Genomic DNA, 15,510 nt, shown 5'->3' with positions numbered 1-15,510 from the left:
GCAAGTGCTGCCTACTGTTTGGCATCACGATGAAAATATTAGCAAGTCAGTGCGCAGCAGGTCGTGACCACCATAATACAATGATGCGGTCGATTCGCTATATTCCACTGTATAATTGAATATTGTTGTCGTTATTTTGCATGGTAATTATTGAATGATAATTTTACTATTTATTACATTGGAGAATATTTCGCAATTAGTTATTTTAGCCCATAAATGAAGTCAAGTGTACAATGTTTTGAAAACGGGTACATATTTGTGTATAAAACCTGCATTTGAAATCATTAAAAAATCACGAGTATTACCACATAAACAAAACTTTTCTTTCCACCAGAGAAAACTCAGGTCTCATCGAGTTAAGGTGGAACGGACACACAAAATAAGTTCAAACATAGCCAGATTCTCGAAAGATTAAATTAAAGAATCGTGCAGAAATTTAATTTACGAACGAGATAAGTTATAAGACTCCCGTTTCACCAGTTAGTCGCCCGCCGGGGTGTCCGAGCGGCTCTAGGCGCTACAGTCGAACCGCGCGATCGTCACGGTCGCAGGTTCGAATCCTGCCTCGGGCATGGATGTGTGTGATGTCCTTAGGTTAGTTAGGTTTAAGTAGTTCTACGTTCTAGGGGACTGATGACCTCAAATGTTAAGTCCCATAGTGCTCAGAGCCATTTGAATCATTTGAACCAATTAGTCGTTCATAAGTTTGCAAACTTTACAAAACTGTTAACAAAAGAGATGGAGAAAGTTCAACCGCTGCGCGTTTCGTCACTGGTTTGTATAATTAGCGCGGCGCTTCTGTTCAACAAAGTAGTGATATGCCACGAGAAAACGGTTGTACATCCCTCAGCTATTTACTCTCAGATTTCGAGAGCCCACATTCCGATAGGAGAGAAAAGACATTTTACCCAAAATACGTGTAGCTAAATAACGATGATGGTAAAACTGGAGCGTTCGGAGTTCTTCCCACTAGGAGTTGAGTAGGAAGGCGGGAGATAATTATACGCTGAGGTGGCAAGTCATAGCCATATGCACATATACAGATGGTGATAGTATCGCTTACACAAAGAGTAGTGCATTGGCGCAGCTGTCATTTGCACTCAGCTGATTCATGTGAAAACGTTTCCGATGTGATTATGGCCCCACGACGGGAATAACAGACTTTGAACGCGGAATGGTAGTTGGAGCTAGACGCATGGGGCATTCCATTTCGGAAATCGTTAGGTAATTCAATATTCCGAGATCCACAGTGTCAGAGGGTCCCGAGAGTACCAAATTTCAGAAATTACCTCTCACCACAGATAACGGCCGAGAGCAACGACGTTTGCATAGAGTTGTCAGTGCTGACGGACAAGCGACACTGCGTGAAATAATCGCTGAAGTCAATGTGGGACGTACGACGAACGTATCCGTTAGGACAATGCGGCTAGCGTTTATGGGCTATAGCAGCAGACGACCGAAGCGAGAGTTTTTGCTAACAGCACGATATCATCTGCACCGCGTCTCCTGCGCTCGTGACCATATCGGTTGGACCCAAGACGACTGGAAAACAGTGACCTTGTCAGATGAGTCCCGATTTCAGTTAGAGCTAATGGTAGGGTCCGAGTGTGGCGCAGACCCCACGAAGTGGCAACTGACCCTTAACATAGACAAATGTAATGTATTGCGAATACATGGAAAGAAGGATCCTTTATTGTATGATTATATGATAGCGGAACAAACACTGGCAACGGTTACTTCTGTAAAATATCTGGGAGTATGCGTACGGAACGATCTGAAGTGGAATGATCATATAAAATTAATTGTTGGTAAGACGGGTGCCAGGTTGAGATTCATTGGGAGAGTCCTAGGAAATGTAGGACATCAACAAAGGAGGTGGCTTACAAAACACTCGTTCGACCTATACTTGAGTATTGCTCATCAGTGTGCGATCCGTACCAGGTCGGGGTGGCAGAGGAGATAGAGAAGATCCAAAGAAGAGCGGCGCGTTTCGTCACAGGGTTATTTGGTAAGCTTGATAGCGTTACGGAAATGTTTAACAAACTCAAGTGGCAGACTCTGCAAGAGAGGCGCTCTGCATCGCGGTGTAGCTTGCTATCCAGGTTTCGAGAGGGTGCGTTTCTGGATGAGGTATTGAATATATTGCTCCCCCCCCCCCTACTTATACCTCGCGAGGAGATCACGAATGTAAAATTAGAGAGATTTGAGCGCGCACGGAGGCTTTCCGGCAGTCATTCTTCCCGCGAACCATACGCGACTGGAACAGGAAAGGGAGGTAATGACAGTGGCACGTGAAGTGCCCTCCGCCACACACCGTTGGGTGGCTTGCGGAGTATAAATGTAGATGTACCCATGAATCCAAGCTGTCAACAAGGCGCTGCGCAAACTGGTGGTGGCTCCTTATGGTATGCGCTGTGTTTACGTCGAATGGACTGCGTGCTCTTGTCTAGCTGAACCGATCATTGGCCATTTACCGCCATTCATGTACTTGGTACTCCAAAACAACGATGGAATTTTTGTGGAGGACAATGCGCCATGTCACCGGACCACAATGGTTGACCTTTTTTGTCCTGAATGTTTGAAGGACATTCTAGGCAATCCGAGCGAATAGTTTGGCCACCCTGGTGAATCCTTTCGAACATTCATGGGACATAATCGAGAGGTCAGTTCGTGCAAAAACTCGCGCATTTTAACAAGTATGGACGGCTATAGAGGCATGCATGACTCAATATTTCTGCAGGGGGCTTACTATGACGCCACGTTGAGTTGATGCACCACGTCCGGCAAAAGGAGGTCCGACAGGATATTGGGAGATATTCCATGACTTTCGTCACCTGAGTGTAGATTTAGGAGCTGGGCTTAAAACTGAGTCAGGGGGAGGCCACAGCGCTGTTGGAGTACCAGTGGCAGGAATTCGCCTCGGACTGCGTGACAGGGCGCCTTGGCTGCAGTCGGCGATGCCGCCAGTCGCCGCAGCTGGCAAGCCGGCACGGCGCAGGCGACGCCACCTGATTTACGCGGCAGGCGCCAGTTCTGGCGTCGCTGCTGCCACGGCACCAGCGGGGACGTCCTTCGCCGGTTCTGTTCAGGCAGCATCGATTTTCGACAACTGCTACATGTTTACAATTTTTGTTGTCTACTGGGCGGTTGCATCGCGAGGAGACTGTGGTGAAATGCAGGAAGACTTGTGTAGTATCGTCGTTTGACGCCAGGCCTGGCAGTTGACGCTGGACGTAAATAATGTTACGTACTGCGCACTAGGAAGCGAAGGTATCACTAACCGTTCGATCCTTTCCGGACGGGAAGGAGCGCCGGTCCCCGGCACGAAGCCGCCCGGCGGATTTGTGTCGAGGTCCGGTGAACCGGCCAGTCTGTGGATGGTTTTAGGCGGTTTTACATCTGCCTCGACAAATGCGGGCTGCTTCCCCTTATTCCGCCTCAGCTACACTATGTCAGCGATTGCTGCGCAAACAAGTTCTCCACGTACGCGTACACCACCATTACTCTACCACGCAAACATAGGGGTTAAACTGGTCCGGTGTGAGACGTTCCTTGGGGAGGGGGGGGGGGGGGGGGGGGGAGGGGTCCACCGGGGACCGAACCGCACGATAACCCTGGGTTCGGTGTGGGGCGGCGGAGGGGTGAAGTCGACCACTGCGGCTGCGGCGGGGACGAAGCCTCTCCGTCGTTTCTAGGTCCCTGGTTAACATAACATAACCGTTCGATCACGCCATTGATGGAAAACACCGAAAAAGTCCAAAGACGGGCAACTCGTTTCGTATTATCGCGAAATAGGGGAGAGAGTTTCACGGATTTTATACGTGAGTTAGGGTAACACTCTTTCAAACAAAGGCGTTTTTCTTTGCGGCACGACCTTTTCACAAAATTCCAGTCTCCGACTTTCTCCGAATGCAAAAATGCACGGTGCTTTCGCTACTTTAGCCATTGTAGACGGAAAACTATTTACCGTATCTGTACCCAACTTAATAGGAACGATGTTCTGACCGTGCGCTGCAGGCTTTCCGTTGATAGTAGTGCTTGTGCTATGGCTCGCCGTTAGGCACCGGTACTGGTTCGGCGACGTTGGAGGGACTCTGACCCAAAGGACCGAGGATATTCTGCGTGAACGGCAAACGTTACTATGATCTGCTTCGCCAACATGTGATCTCTGCTCTGCGGAGGAGAGGTGCTTTCGACCCAACTGGTTTGATGCACAATGGAGCTCCATGCTTCGTGAGGTCACTCAGTCAGTAACACGCTTTGAGAAAATTGAATCGTTGGCTTATCGTCCCAAACTGTGTGGCCACCAGAATTACCAGACTGGAACCCGTGTGATTTCTGACTACGGGGTTAGCTGAAGAACAGGGCTTATCAACGGGATAACTAACACACGGCGGAGGTTGAAGATGAGCGTGCCGAGGGAGGTAGCCAAAATCCCACCTGAGATGTTTCGGGCAGCAGTAGGGCGATCTCTATTGCGGTTCCAGGCTGTCGGCAAGCAGATGGTCGTCTCACAGAGCAACGTTTGTAACCTGGAACGTGAAGTTGGTATGCAGTAAACAACTATTACCCTCTCATATCGAAATTAAAACCTGACTCTTCCAATGGTTTATTCGTTATTTATCTTCTGCATGCCCTTAAAAACGTTTCCACAAAGTTTCGATTTCCTACGATCATTCGTTTGCTTGAGGGCTCTCTCAACTAGCGAAAGTTTAATTATAACCGCCCCCCCCCCGTATTTTGTTGACTTATAGATGTAGACGTAGGTTTTGTGTCGACGGTATGCAACGCTCGTAAATCATTTAGGGAAATCAGTAACGTGTATCACCAAGAGTTGGTGACGAAACAAACCATTATTTGCTGCCAGTTTCAATCGAAATAATCATACGAACTGTGTTAGAAGAGAAGGAGTACATATTTCATCATCTAATTATTAATGGAACGGGATGTAGTGAACATGCTCACGAAACAAATTAAGTCCAACCCATTTAAATAAAGTTGTTGTATCCGCCTACTTTTATCATTACAACACAGTGTGATGACACAAAGTAATAGAAAGTAATTCTGTGTCACTGTAAATAAAATATTTAGTAATATAGTTAGTTAAAAACGCACGCTTTCATCTTGTATCCGAACTATGACAGGTACATCCAGCAGCGATTCAGACCAACAGAGCCATTGTACGCGAACGAAAAGGCGGTTCACAGGTGACATCCTGCCTTCTGAGTGACTCTCCCTCTATAAGGTTTCACGTCGATATCTTGATCTGATATTCGAATCGGAATTGGAGTCACCAAACAAGAAGCAACCTTACAAATGTTGGACGGACAGAAAGCAAATTTCCCGAAAAACCACGTTCATGTAACTGACAGCAGCTACGCTTCTAAACGAAAGGTAAAATCAGTCTACCGTTTTCCTGCTGAGTATGAATCAAATAAGGACCTAGAACGGAAACATCTCAATGGATACTTACTGAATTTCGATAGAGAACATTCAGACACAGGCCAAGCTGCTTTTGTACGTTGAAGAATAACTACGAAGTGATAAACACCTGACTACTGAGAATTCGTCACCTATTTTCTGCATGCTTGCTGCACAAAGTAGCATAATGTATAACTTTGGTGTCTCTAGACTGTCAGAAAGTTTATACGCTACGTAATGGGTCGTTTTTCTCATTTATTTAAGCGCCAGCATTTACGAAACATTGTTGTTATGAATCTATGAGTGGACAATAAAACAGTTTGCGATTTATTGATCAGCAGATATCGCTCTACGATTTTGTGAATCAAGCGTGCAGTGACACAGTTACTAAAGCTCTTGTGGTGTAACTGATAGATATAAAACATTCCATTTTTACTCACAATATTTCAACGTCTGAATCGAAAGTTTTCTTCGTCTGTGGCGAATTCTCAGTAGTCAGCTGCTTATTACTTCGTAGCTAATGTCATCGGGGTCAGGGATTTTCTCTGTCTCGTGATGGCTGGGTGTTGTGTGATGTCCTTATGTTAGTTAGGTTTAAGTAGTTCTAAGTTCTAGGGGACTGATGACCATAGATGTTAAGTCCCATAGTGCTCAGAGCCATTTGAGCTAATGTCATGATTCTTCAACGTGCAAAAGCAACTCGGCCGGTATCTGAATGTTTTCGAACGAAATCCAGTAAATATCAGTTGAGATATTTCCGTTCTAAGTTCTTATTTGAGTGTGAACTCAACAGGAAAAGGGTAGATTGATTTCACCTTTCGTTCAGAAGCGTAGCTTCTGTCAGTTACGTGAACGTGGTTTTTGGGAAATTTGCTTTCTCTCCGTCCAACATTTGTAACGTTGCTTCTTGTTTGGTGACTCCAATTCTGATTCGAGTATCAAATCAACATATCGATGTGAAACCTTACGGAATAAGGGTCACTCACGAGGCAAGATGCCGCTTGTGGACCGCCTTTTCGCTCGCGTACAATGGCTCTGTTCGTCTGAATCGCTGCTGGGTGTACCTGTCATAGTTCGCGTACAAGATAAAAGCGTGCGTTTTTATCTAAGTATATTACTATACATTTTACTAACAGTGACACAGAATTGGCGCGTGCATTCGGTCCATACGTACTGGTGCTAGACAATCGTTTGCAGCCCAGGACGAAGACATCTAGGTCAGCAGGCGAAATACTGAGCGTAACCGGAAAATGTAATCTTCTAGCAGGCTATCCACTGAAAATACGCCGTCCATTCAGATAGGAGTCTGTCATTCTTATCGAAAACCATAATAGAATGGCCCCATTACCAGGACGCTACGGAAAGCGACTGATGTAGAAATAAGTTTGATACTACTAATATTTCGCTAAAAACTTATATCGAGCAGCCGTCATTTATCGGCCCACTGGAGTATTACTTTATCTTTCCTCATAGTGTGAATGCAAAAATATTTCCGCGACAGTACGAAGTACGAACGTGGTGATCCACGTTGCGGCTTAGTTTTACGATAAGACAAGGTAACTGAAATTCCTCGTAAGACCATTTCATAACTGACAACTTACAAATCAGATAGGGCGAACGCTACTTGTTCCCAGAGATATTCCTCGAGAACACGTAAACGCTTTTGGGCCTTAGAGTCGAGTCTGAATTTTCGTTACAGGAGTAAACGCCCCACCTGTTCCGTATTCAGCTAGTCAGGGAATGATCTACCCTTACTGTACACGCCTCATATCTAAACTCTCCCAATCAATGTAGAAGCCTAGTATTTTGACAGTGGTGCAGTACTTCGGGTGCGTAATGCTTTTGTTTGTTGTGCCTTATCTGGTCTGCTGCAAGAAATCTGTTTAATATGAATTATTGCCTCCACTGTTAGTTATATACCCAGATTCCAGCAACTAATGCAATCTTCTATCGCCAATAGGTACGTAATAAGAAAATAAAAAACCAGAAAATGCTCAGTAAAGTTATATTAGAAAAGGCTCAGTTTTGTTGCAACCCGTGTTCACTCAGGTACGAGCAGCCCTTAGCGGCTCGCCATCTTATCTTATTTACAACTTGTCATGACGTCGCCTTCCGGCTTAGATTTTTTTAGAATGTGACTTGCAAGTACTGCATCTCTTTCCAGTCAGTACACACTTTAGTTTATTAATGTCTTATATACCTATTATGCTTTAGAACAGTTAGTTTAATTCTGAAGACGACGCTCATAGTAGCGTCGAAACCGGGTCAATTTTGACTTAATATTTGTGACCGAGGGCTTATTTGTTCTAATATAATTCTGACACGGTCACTGAATCTTAGCAGCTATGTTCAAAGTTTTGCTCAGTAAAGCGTCAATTAAAGAAGGATTTGCTGAAGATTGTTATAAAGGTAACGGTTTTGGCTGCCTGGACGCCTTCTTGTCAACTGAGAAATAATGTATAAAATGTTTCGTATCCCAGCTCAGTATACAGAAGAGTTCTTAACTAAAATCATCAACTTTAAGACTTGATCTCTGATTGTTTACTCTTGTTCGTTATTAAGAGCTGAAGCCAATTTTTTTTATTCTTCCGAGGGCTGGTTACATGTGTGATGTGTGAAATAGTACTGGTTACTGATTTCTCGTCCTTGATTCTTAACTTCTATTTTTCTTTTAGGTCTATCACATAGACGCAAAGTTAGTTCGCTTGTTTGGCTATGGCCTCCTTGCCTATGAAGTTTTGCTAATCTTTCTACATCACTTCGTTATTTGAAGGGTCTTAGACATCAGCCAAGAAACGAGCAAGTAACAGCTTGTCGACAATCGTTTGCTTTGTGCGGTTACAAACGGGACAGAGGACCCAGCGGCCGGTGAAGCACGCTGCCGTGTGTGTAAACAGACGCGCGCCTTTGAGGGGGGCAAGCGGCTCGCCGCCGGGGCCGGCGGGCAGCCAGCCTGCAGGCGCCAGGGGCACTTACCGTTGCTCTGCGCGTACCCCCAGTCGCTCATGGTTGCCTGCTGTGTGCTGCCCGGATCAGAACCCGCCGCGAACTGTGCGAGCGGAGCGCCCGGCCGGCCCGCGACGGTTCCGTCACGTGGCCGTGACGTCACGCCCCTCCCACCTCTGTGCAGACGGGCCTTCCGCGGCGGCGGAGGGCAGCCGACCACTTGCGCAACGCGGCGCTTCTGCTGCCGGCGCTGATTAGAAGCCCCGGCCGTCTATCTCTCTACTAGTTTATCTGTCTAACGCGCGGCGGGCGGCTCGGAGCTGCTCTCTGCGAAAGATAAAAATGACTGTAATACCCTGCCATTAGCATCAAGGAAGACACACAGTCGCCTAGTAAGATGATTACTTAAAGGAGTGGTAGCGCAGGTGACACTAAGAAGATGGCCCTACGGCAGCGGAAGCTACTGCTTCGACTCGTCACGGAAGGCCTCTGATGTCTCGCCTTGGCGGTGCAGCCTCTCAAAGAAGGCATCTCTGGTTCGAGTCCAGCCTCGGGCAACATGTATGTACGGTGGAATCTTGTGTACACGGTCTTAATTTATCCCGATCTCTCATTCATTTGGATCTTTTTAGGGTTCCGCACCTCCATCGGTAAAAACGGAACCTATATGGGATCAGTTACATGAGTGCATGGTGTCTGTTCTTTCAGACAAGTGAATCCACCACTTCCAGTGCGGATGCACAACTACTTTCGACCTCCTATGGGCCGGCCGTGTGGCCGAGCGGTTCTAGGCGCTTCTATCTGGAACCCCGAGACCGCTACGGTCGCAGGTTCGAATCCTGCCTCGGGCATGGATGTGTGTCATGTCCTTAGGTTAGTTAGGTTTAAGTAGCTCTAAGTTCTAGGGGACTGATGACTTCAGATGTTAAGTCCCATAGTGCTCAGAGCCATTTGAACCATTTTTGAACCTCCTACGGGAATCAGAGATTAGCGAGCATGGAGGACATGGAGGGGACAGCGGACAGGTAATAGCAGGTGGGAATGAGGGTCCGCCGGCAGACCTGCCGCAACAGTCCGCGCAGCTGCGATAAACACTGTCCGGATGGCGAAGTTGTTGACGCAACTACCTAGTCAGCAGGGGATCTCGGGTTCGAATCCCGGTCTGGCACGCATTCTCATTCGTCGCCGCTGATTCCGCATGAAGTTCCGATGCAGCTGACATCGATAGTTCTTTCTCTTTCCTTCCGCTCTCCCCCAACCACCCTCAAGTTGCATAATACTTACAGCATCACTTTGTTGTCCACCTTTCTGTCCGATTATTAAGACTCTTTTTTCGTAGGAATGGGTAGAGGTATCAAATGACATTCATATCACATACTAAGTTCTATGGCCCTTTGGCAATACGGAAAATGTAAGCTTCTAAGGCAATTCAATCAGATTTATTTAACATATTCCTATACTCAAAAACTCACTCATAAAAATGTGTAGGGTACTTCCACTTGACCTACAATCATGAAATTTGACAAGAAGCAAGGATTCACAGTACAGGTAAAGGAAAAAAAACGAAACATATTAATTTGTCATTAAAAGCATTCCGTCGTCAGGCCACGAGTGGTCTACCGGGACCATCCGACCGCCGCGTCATCCTCACTGGAGGATGCGGATAGGAGGGGCTTGGGGTCAGCATACCGCTCTTCCGTCGTTATGATGGTATTCTTGACCGGACAGGTAATAGCAGGTGGGAATGAGGGTTCGCCGGCAGACCTGCCGCAACAGTCCGCGCAGCTGCGATAAACACTGTCCGGATGGCGAAGTTGTTGACGCAACTATTCGGTCGAGTAGCACCTCAATTGTCATCACGAGGCTGAGTGCACCCCGAAAAATGGCAACACCGCATGGCGGCCCGGATGGTTACCCATCCAAGTGCCGACCACGCCCGACAGCGCTGAACTTCGGTGATCTCACGGGAACCGGTGTATCCACTGCGGCAAGGCCGTTGCCCATTAATTTGTCATTATATCAATTAAATGAAAATATTGTTTTTGCCATACTTTGCCCATCTGTCTGTCCTTCCGTTAACCCACTGAGTCCCAACAATATGAGAAATATACAGTTTTAAAATTTTTCAGAAGAGTTACTCTTATTGTCATGGTAAGCAACGAATACAAGCAGACCCCAATCGCTTTAAGGTGGTGGTTTCACTTTGGATTATAGCTCCAAAATTTCGCTCAAAATTAGCTTTTATTATCGATAGTAATCAACGAATATAAGAATAAATTGCCTCAAAGTAAACGGTCAATGGTTTTAAGGAGGTGGTTTCGCTTTGGAATAACTAGGCCATACAGTTATCAAGCACCCTTCATTTCATGTGATGTATTTGAAGGCTAATTCACATTTTTCCTAGAAACAATACGATATCTCGAAACTTAACGAGCTTATAATACCTAAAATTAATTATGAATCTAAATAAAAAACAAAAATTGGCATAAAATTTAAGACATTTTCTATAAAAACTACTTACTGCCCCAGTGATTTCATTTCGAAACCACACATAAAAGCAGTAGTAGAAACTCAAGTTTACCTTGCCGTAAGTTTAGGTACACTCACCTTCATTGTCAAATGGCTCTGAGCACTATGGCACTTAACATCTGAGGTCGTCAGTCCCCTAGAACTTAGAACTACTTAAACCTAACTAACCTAAGGACTTCACACACATCCATGCCCGAGGCAGGATTCGAACCTGCGACCGTAGCGGTCGCGCGGTTCCAGACTGAAGCGCCTAGAACCGATCGGCCACACTTACCGGCCCTTCATTGTCCATGACCTCCTTAATACAGACACAATAAAAAATAAGCACGTCACAATCTCCGTACTGACAGTTACTTTGCATGCTACATGTGACTGCCACAGTCCACTACATTCGTGGAAGTATCTCAGTGTAGCAATAGATGTCTCTGTCTCGCAGATACATTGGTGGTTTCATGCTAAAGGGACTGGTATTTCAAAACAAAATTAATAAAATGCTAGTTTCAGGCAGAAACCCCTTTTTCTAGGGGGCAGTTATGGATATAAAGTTGAAATTTATACCAAGTACTAAGACCTCCGGTCCCTTGGCGGTGTAAATAATTTAAGCTTCTAAGTCAATGCAGTCAAAAGATAAGGCAATCACATCTTTTGATTCTCGCAAATTAACTCATCAGAACCTATAGATGACTGTCTATATACATGTCGGGTCCGGGGGTTTAGCGAGTGTGTCGAAACCACGCATTTGTCAGTCTCCGTTTTAACCTAGCCTTCGCCTTTCAACGCTGTGAGAAGTCGGCAGGAACAATACATGTTTTGGATTCCACATTACACTGTTGGTTCTCTTCCCCAATTGGATAAGTGGGACAGAGTAGGGACAGGTAAGTAGTCGAAGTGGCGTCCAATAGAAAGACTTGGACCAGGCCACTGAGCCACATGAAATTATTATTATCATTATTACTATTTATATACAGTATATAATTTAGTTTATACGGAACTCTCAGTCTTAGTCGCTCTTGTCCGCTTTCTTTTAATTACTGTAATGGTACAGCATCTAATACTCCGGACGTAATAGCGGCAGCGACTGATGATGACAATTACTTAAGTAAAATTCAGCCAACCACCATATATCGATCGTGGCAGGGAGTCCATTAACAAGTTAACACTGAGTAATGTATTGTCCCTGTTTGTTCTCAGTATAAAATGACATCAATGAGAGCGAATGTGGTCGTGTCCACGGAGAAAAAGTTAGATGCACTGCTTAGAATGGGTAAATGAGAATTGTTGAAAAACACTGCTGCCAAATTTCGTTTTAATGTCAACGGCGTCAGAACGGAAGAATAACAGGAAAGAAATTGAAGGCTTTTGTTTAAAAATGATGGCCAAGGGGAGTTTAGACAGTCACAGGATAACGAAAAAAGTAAAGGATGAATGACTAGATGACACGCTTTTCATGTGGTTTAACGCAAAGACGCAGAGTACCATTGCGATTTCAGGTCAGATATTACTGAAAAAAGTGGTAAATTTAAACCAGAAGCTTTCTAATGGCCATCTTAACTTCACGGCCAGCCTGGGTTGGTCACAAATGTGTAAGGACCGACATGGAATACGTTATCTGTCACTGAACGAACGCGTTTCAAAGGATACAGCGGCTGCTGAACATTTGAACAAGACATTTGAAAAAGACATTTGAAAATCTTATTTCCTCTGGCACATTGCCTCCACATCAAATTTTCCGAATTTCCTGAAGTTTCATAATTGGGATGAGCTACGGTCCTATAGTCCGGATAAATGGGTTTCCACTGCATAATTAGTTACCATACGTAAATACGATGTGTGACGAGTATTTCCAAAAGGCGCGTCACATTTAACATGATATACGGCTGAGTTGTCTAACGATCTCAGAAAGAAGGCAGAGACTCAGTATGTATTAGTATACTGAAGAACATGTACATCAACCTACAGTTTCCAAAATATTTTATCAGGATAGTAATAAACACAGAATTGAAAGAAGAGTGAGGCAAGGAGGTTTCATATCACTAAATCTATTGTCAGTAGCCACTATTCGAAGGGGCCGATAGTTTATAGATTTTCAATATTTTTGAAAATTCACCACATACTCATTCGTCACCAGTTAAGATATGTATTTCTAGTATGTTGTTCGTGACATTCCCTCCCACCACTGTTCAAAAATTTCCGACTACGCGAACTATTCCCGATATTCGACCTCTTTTGGTCTCTGTTGATTGGGCTGTCACCTCACCAACATAGTCGGCAATTTCGTTAATATTATTAATTTAAACGTGTCCTTGAGAGTATTAATTTAAACGTGTACATGAGAGTAATAAAAAAAGCGAATTTGTAAACGTTAGGCTAGTATTAATTACGTTGAAAATTCATTCCAGACTTACCCCTACAAGAACACTAGTAACGAAGTCAGATGGTATGACGAATGCAACGATGTATGCTGTTAAAATTCGCAAAACTATTAGACAAAATTTACACAAACGTTAATTTCACAATTTGTAAGTGGTCAACTAAGCTTATGACGTAATAAGGTCAGTCAATGAAGGCCAACAAAGGTCGAGTGTGGGAAATCATTCGTGCAGTCGAAAAGTCTTATATAGTGGCAGTAGAGAGTGCCACGAACAACATACCAGAAATCCCGGGGGTTGAGTGGAGGGGAGGGAGTGGGGTGCGTTTGAAGGACATTTTTGCACGTTTTTCGTGAATAACTCTAAAACTACGACCTCTGTCGAAATGTATCCCAACAGGAAATTTAATGACGTTAAATTTCCTACAAAAAATCCTATTGATCGTTTTTATATAGGAGTAATAGTTTGCGCTTGGTGAGCGAACGAATCTGAAAATCTCGCGTGTGGTTTATGAACGCCAGCTATAACATTGTGAGTTAGATAAAACGACAGCTGTGGGGGCAGCTGAATCACGAAGTATATCTGAAGACGGTCTGTTGTTTGACCGAAACTGGTTATTTTTAATAAAGTCATATACAACCACTGGAACAAAAATATGGTTGCGCTAGCCACTCTGTAGCAATTCTGGACATGTGGGGTGTAGCATTGTCCTGCTGGAATTGCCCAAGTCTGTCAGAATTCACAATGTACATGAATGGATGCAGGTGATCAGACAGGACGTTTACGTACATGTCACCAGTCAGAGTCGTATCACTCCAACTTCTCACGCCACATACCATTACAGACCTCCCACCAGCTTGAACAGTGTCCTCCTGACATGTAGGATCTACAGATTCATGAGGTTGTCTCTATATCCGTACAAATCCATCCACACGATATAATTTGAAACAAGACTCGTTCGACCAGGCAACATGTTTTCTGCCATCAACAGTCCAATGTTGGTGCTGACGGTCCCAGGCGAGGAGCAAAGTTTTGTGTCCTGCAGTCATCAAGGGTACAAGAGTGAGCCTTCGGCTCCGAAAACCCATATCGTTGATGTTTCTTTGAATGGTTCACACGCTGACACCTGTTGATGGCCCAGCATTGAAATCTGAAGCAATTTGCGGAAGGGTTCCACGATTCAGTTAAACGATTCTCTTCAGTCGTTGTTGGTCCCGTTCTTGCAGGATCTTTTTCCGGACGCAACGATGTCGGAGATTTGATGTTTTACCGGATTCCTGATATTCACGGTACAGTCGTGTAATGGTCGTACGGGAAAATTCCTACTTCACCGCTACCTCGGAGATGCTGCGTACCATCGCTCGTGCGCCGCCTATAACACTAGGTTCAGACACAGTTAAATCTTGGTAACCTGCCATTGTAGCACCAGTAACCGATCTAACAACTGCGCCAGACACTTGTTGTCTTATATAGTTGTCTTATACAGGCGTTGCCGACCGCAGCGCCGTATTTCGACTGTTTACATAATTCTGTATTTGAATACGCATGCCTATACCAGTTTCTTTGGTGCTCCAGTGTCCAATCTCCGTTCAATGCGACGGCCTTACGCCACCTTACCGAGGGAGGGGGGGTTGTATGCCCTCCTGGTACCATTCTGCTGGTTGACGTCGGAGCCACCGTCTTGCTCCATCAATAACGTCCCCATCACCCATGCACTGCTTCCCGTGGAGTGCATCCTTCATTGGGCCAAGCAGCTGGAAGTCGGAAGATGCGAGATCCGGGCTGTAGAGTGGACAAGAAAGAACAATGCAACGAAGTTTTGTGAGCTTCTCTCGGACGCGCAGACTTGTGTAAGGTCTTGTGTTGTCTCAGAGAAGGAGAAGTTCTCTTTGCATTTATTTGGCGACGAACACCCTGAAGTCGTATCTTCAATTTCATTAGGATAGCACAAGACATTTCGTACTTGATCGTTGCACGATGAGGGAGGACATCAAACAGAATAATCCATTTAGGGTTCCAGGAGACCCTCGCCATGATTTTATCGGCTGAGTTTCGGCTTTAATTTATTTTCGGAGGAGAGGTGCTGCGGTGCCACTCGATGGATGGCTGTTTTGTTTCCGGGTCGAAGTCATGATGTTTCCATCGCCTGTGAAGATGTTCGACAAAAATTGTCAAAATCAGCCTCGTAAAGTGCAAACGATTCCACACAGATGGTCCTTTATTGTTCTTTATGGCCTTCCGTTAG

At 45.1% G+C, this 15,510-nt stretch overlaps 1 protein-coding gene across 1 annotated transcript in view; it reads right to left on the bottom strand.

Moving 5' to 3' along the window:
• Positions 1 to 8,490, bottom strand: part of LOC124797296 (carbonic anhydrase 13-like) — a 244,959-nt gene extending 236,469 nt beyond the window's left edge. The window contains exon 1 of the mRNA XM_047260776.1: positions 8,398 to 8,490. Coding sequence (XP_047116732.1) covers positions 8,398 to 8,428 — 31 coding nt within the window. The 5' untranslated portion in view covers positions 8,429 to 8,490. The remainder of the gene's footprint in view (positions 1 to 8,397) is intronic.
• Between the last annotated feature and the right edge of the window lie 7,020 nt (positions 8,491 to 15,510).

The sequence above is a fragment of the Schistocerca piceifrons genome, chromosome 1 (genome assembly GCF_021461385.2).
Source record: "Schistocerca piceifrons isolate TAMUIC-IGC-003096 chromosome 1, iqSchPice1.1, whole genome shotgun sequence".
NCBI lineage: Eukaryota > Metazoa > Arthropoda > Insecta > Orthoptera > Acrididae > Schistocerca > Schistocerca piceifrons.
Note: the sequence above shows the minus strand (reverse complement) of the source record. Positions and strands in the feature narration are given on the sequence as shown.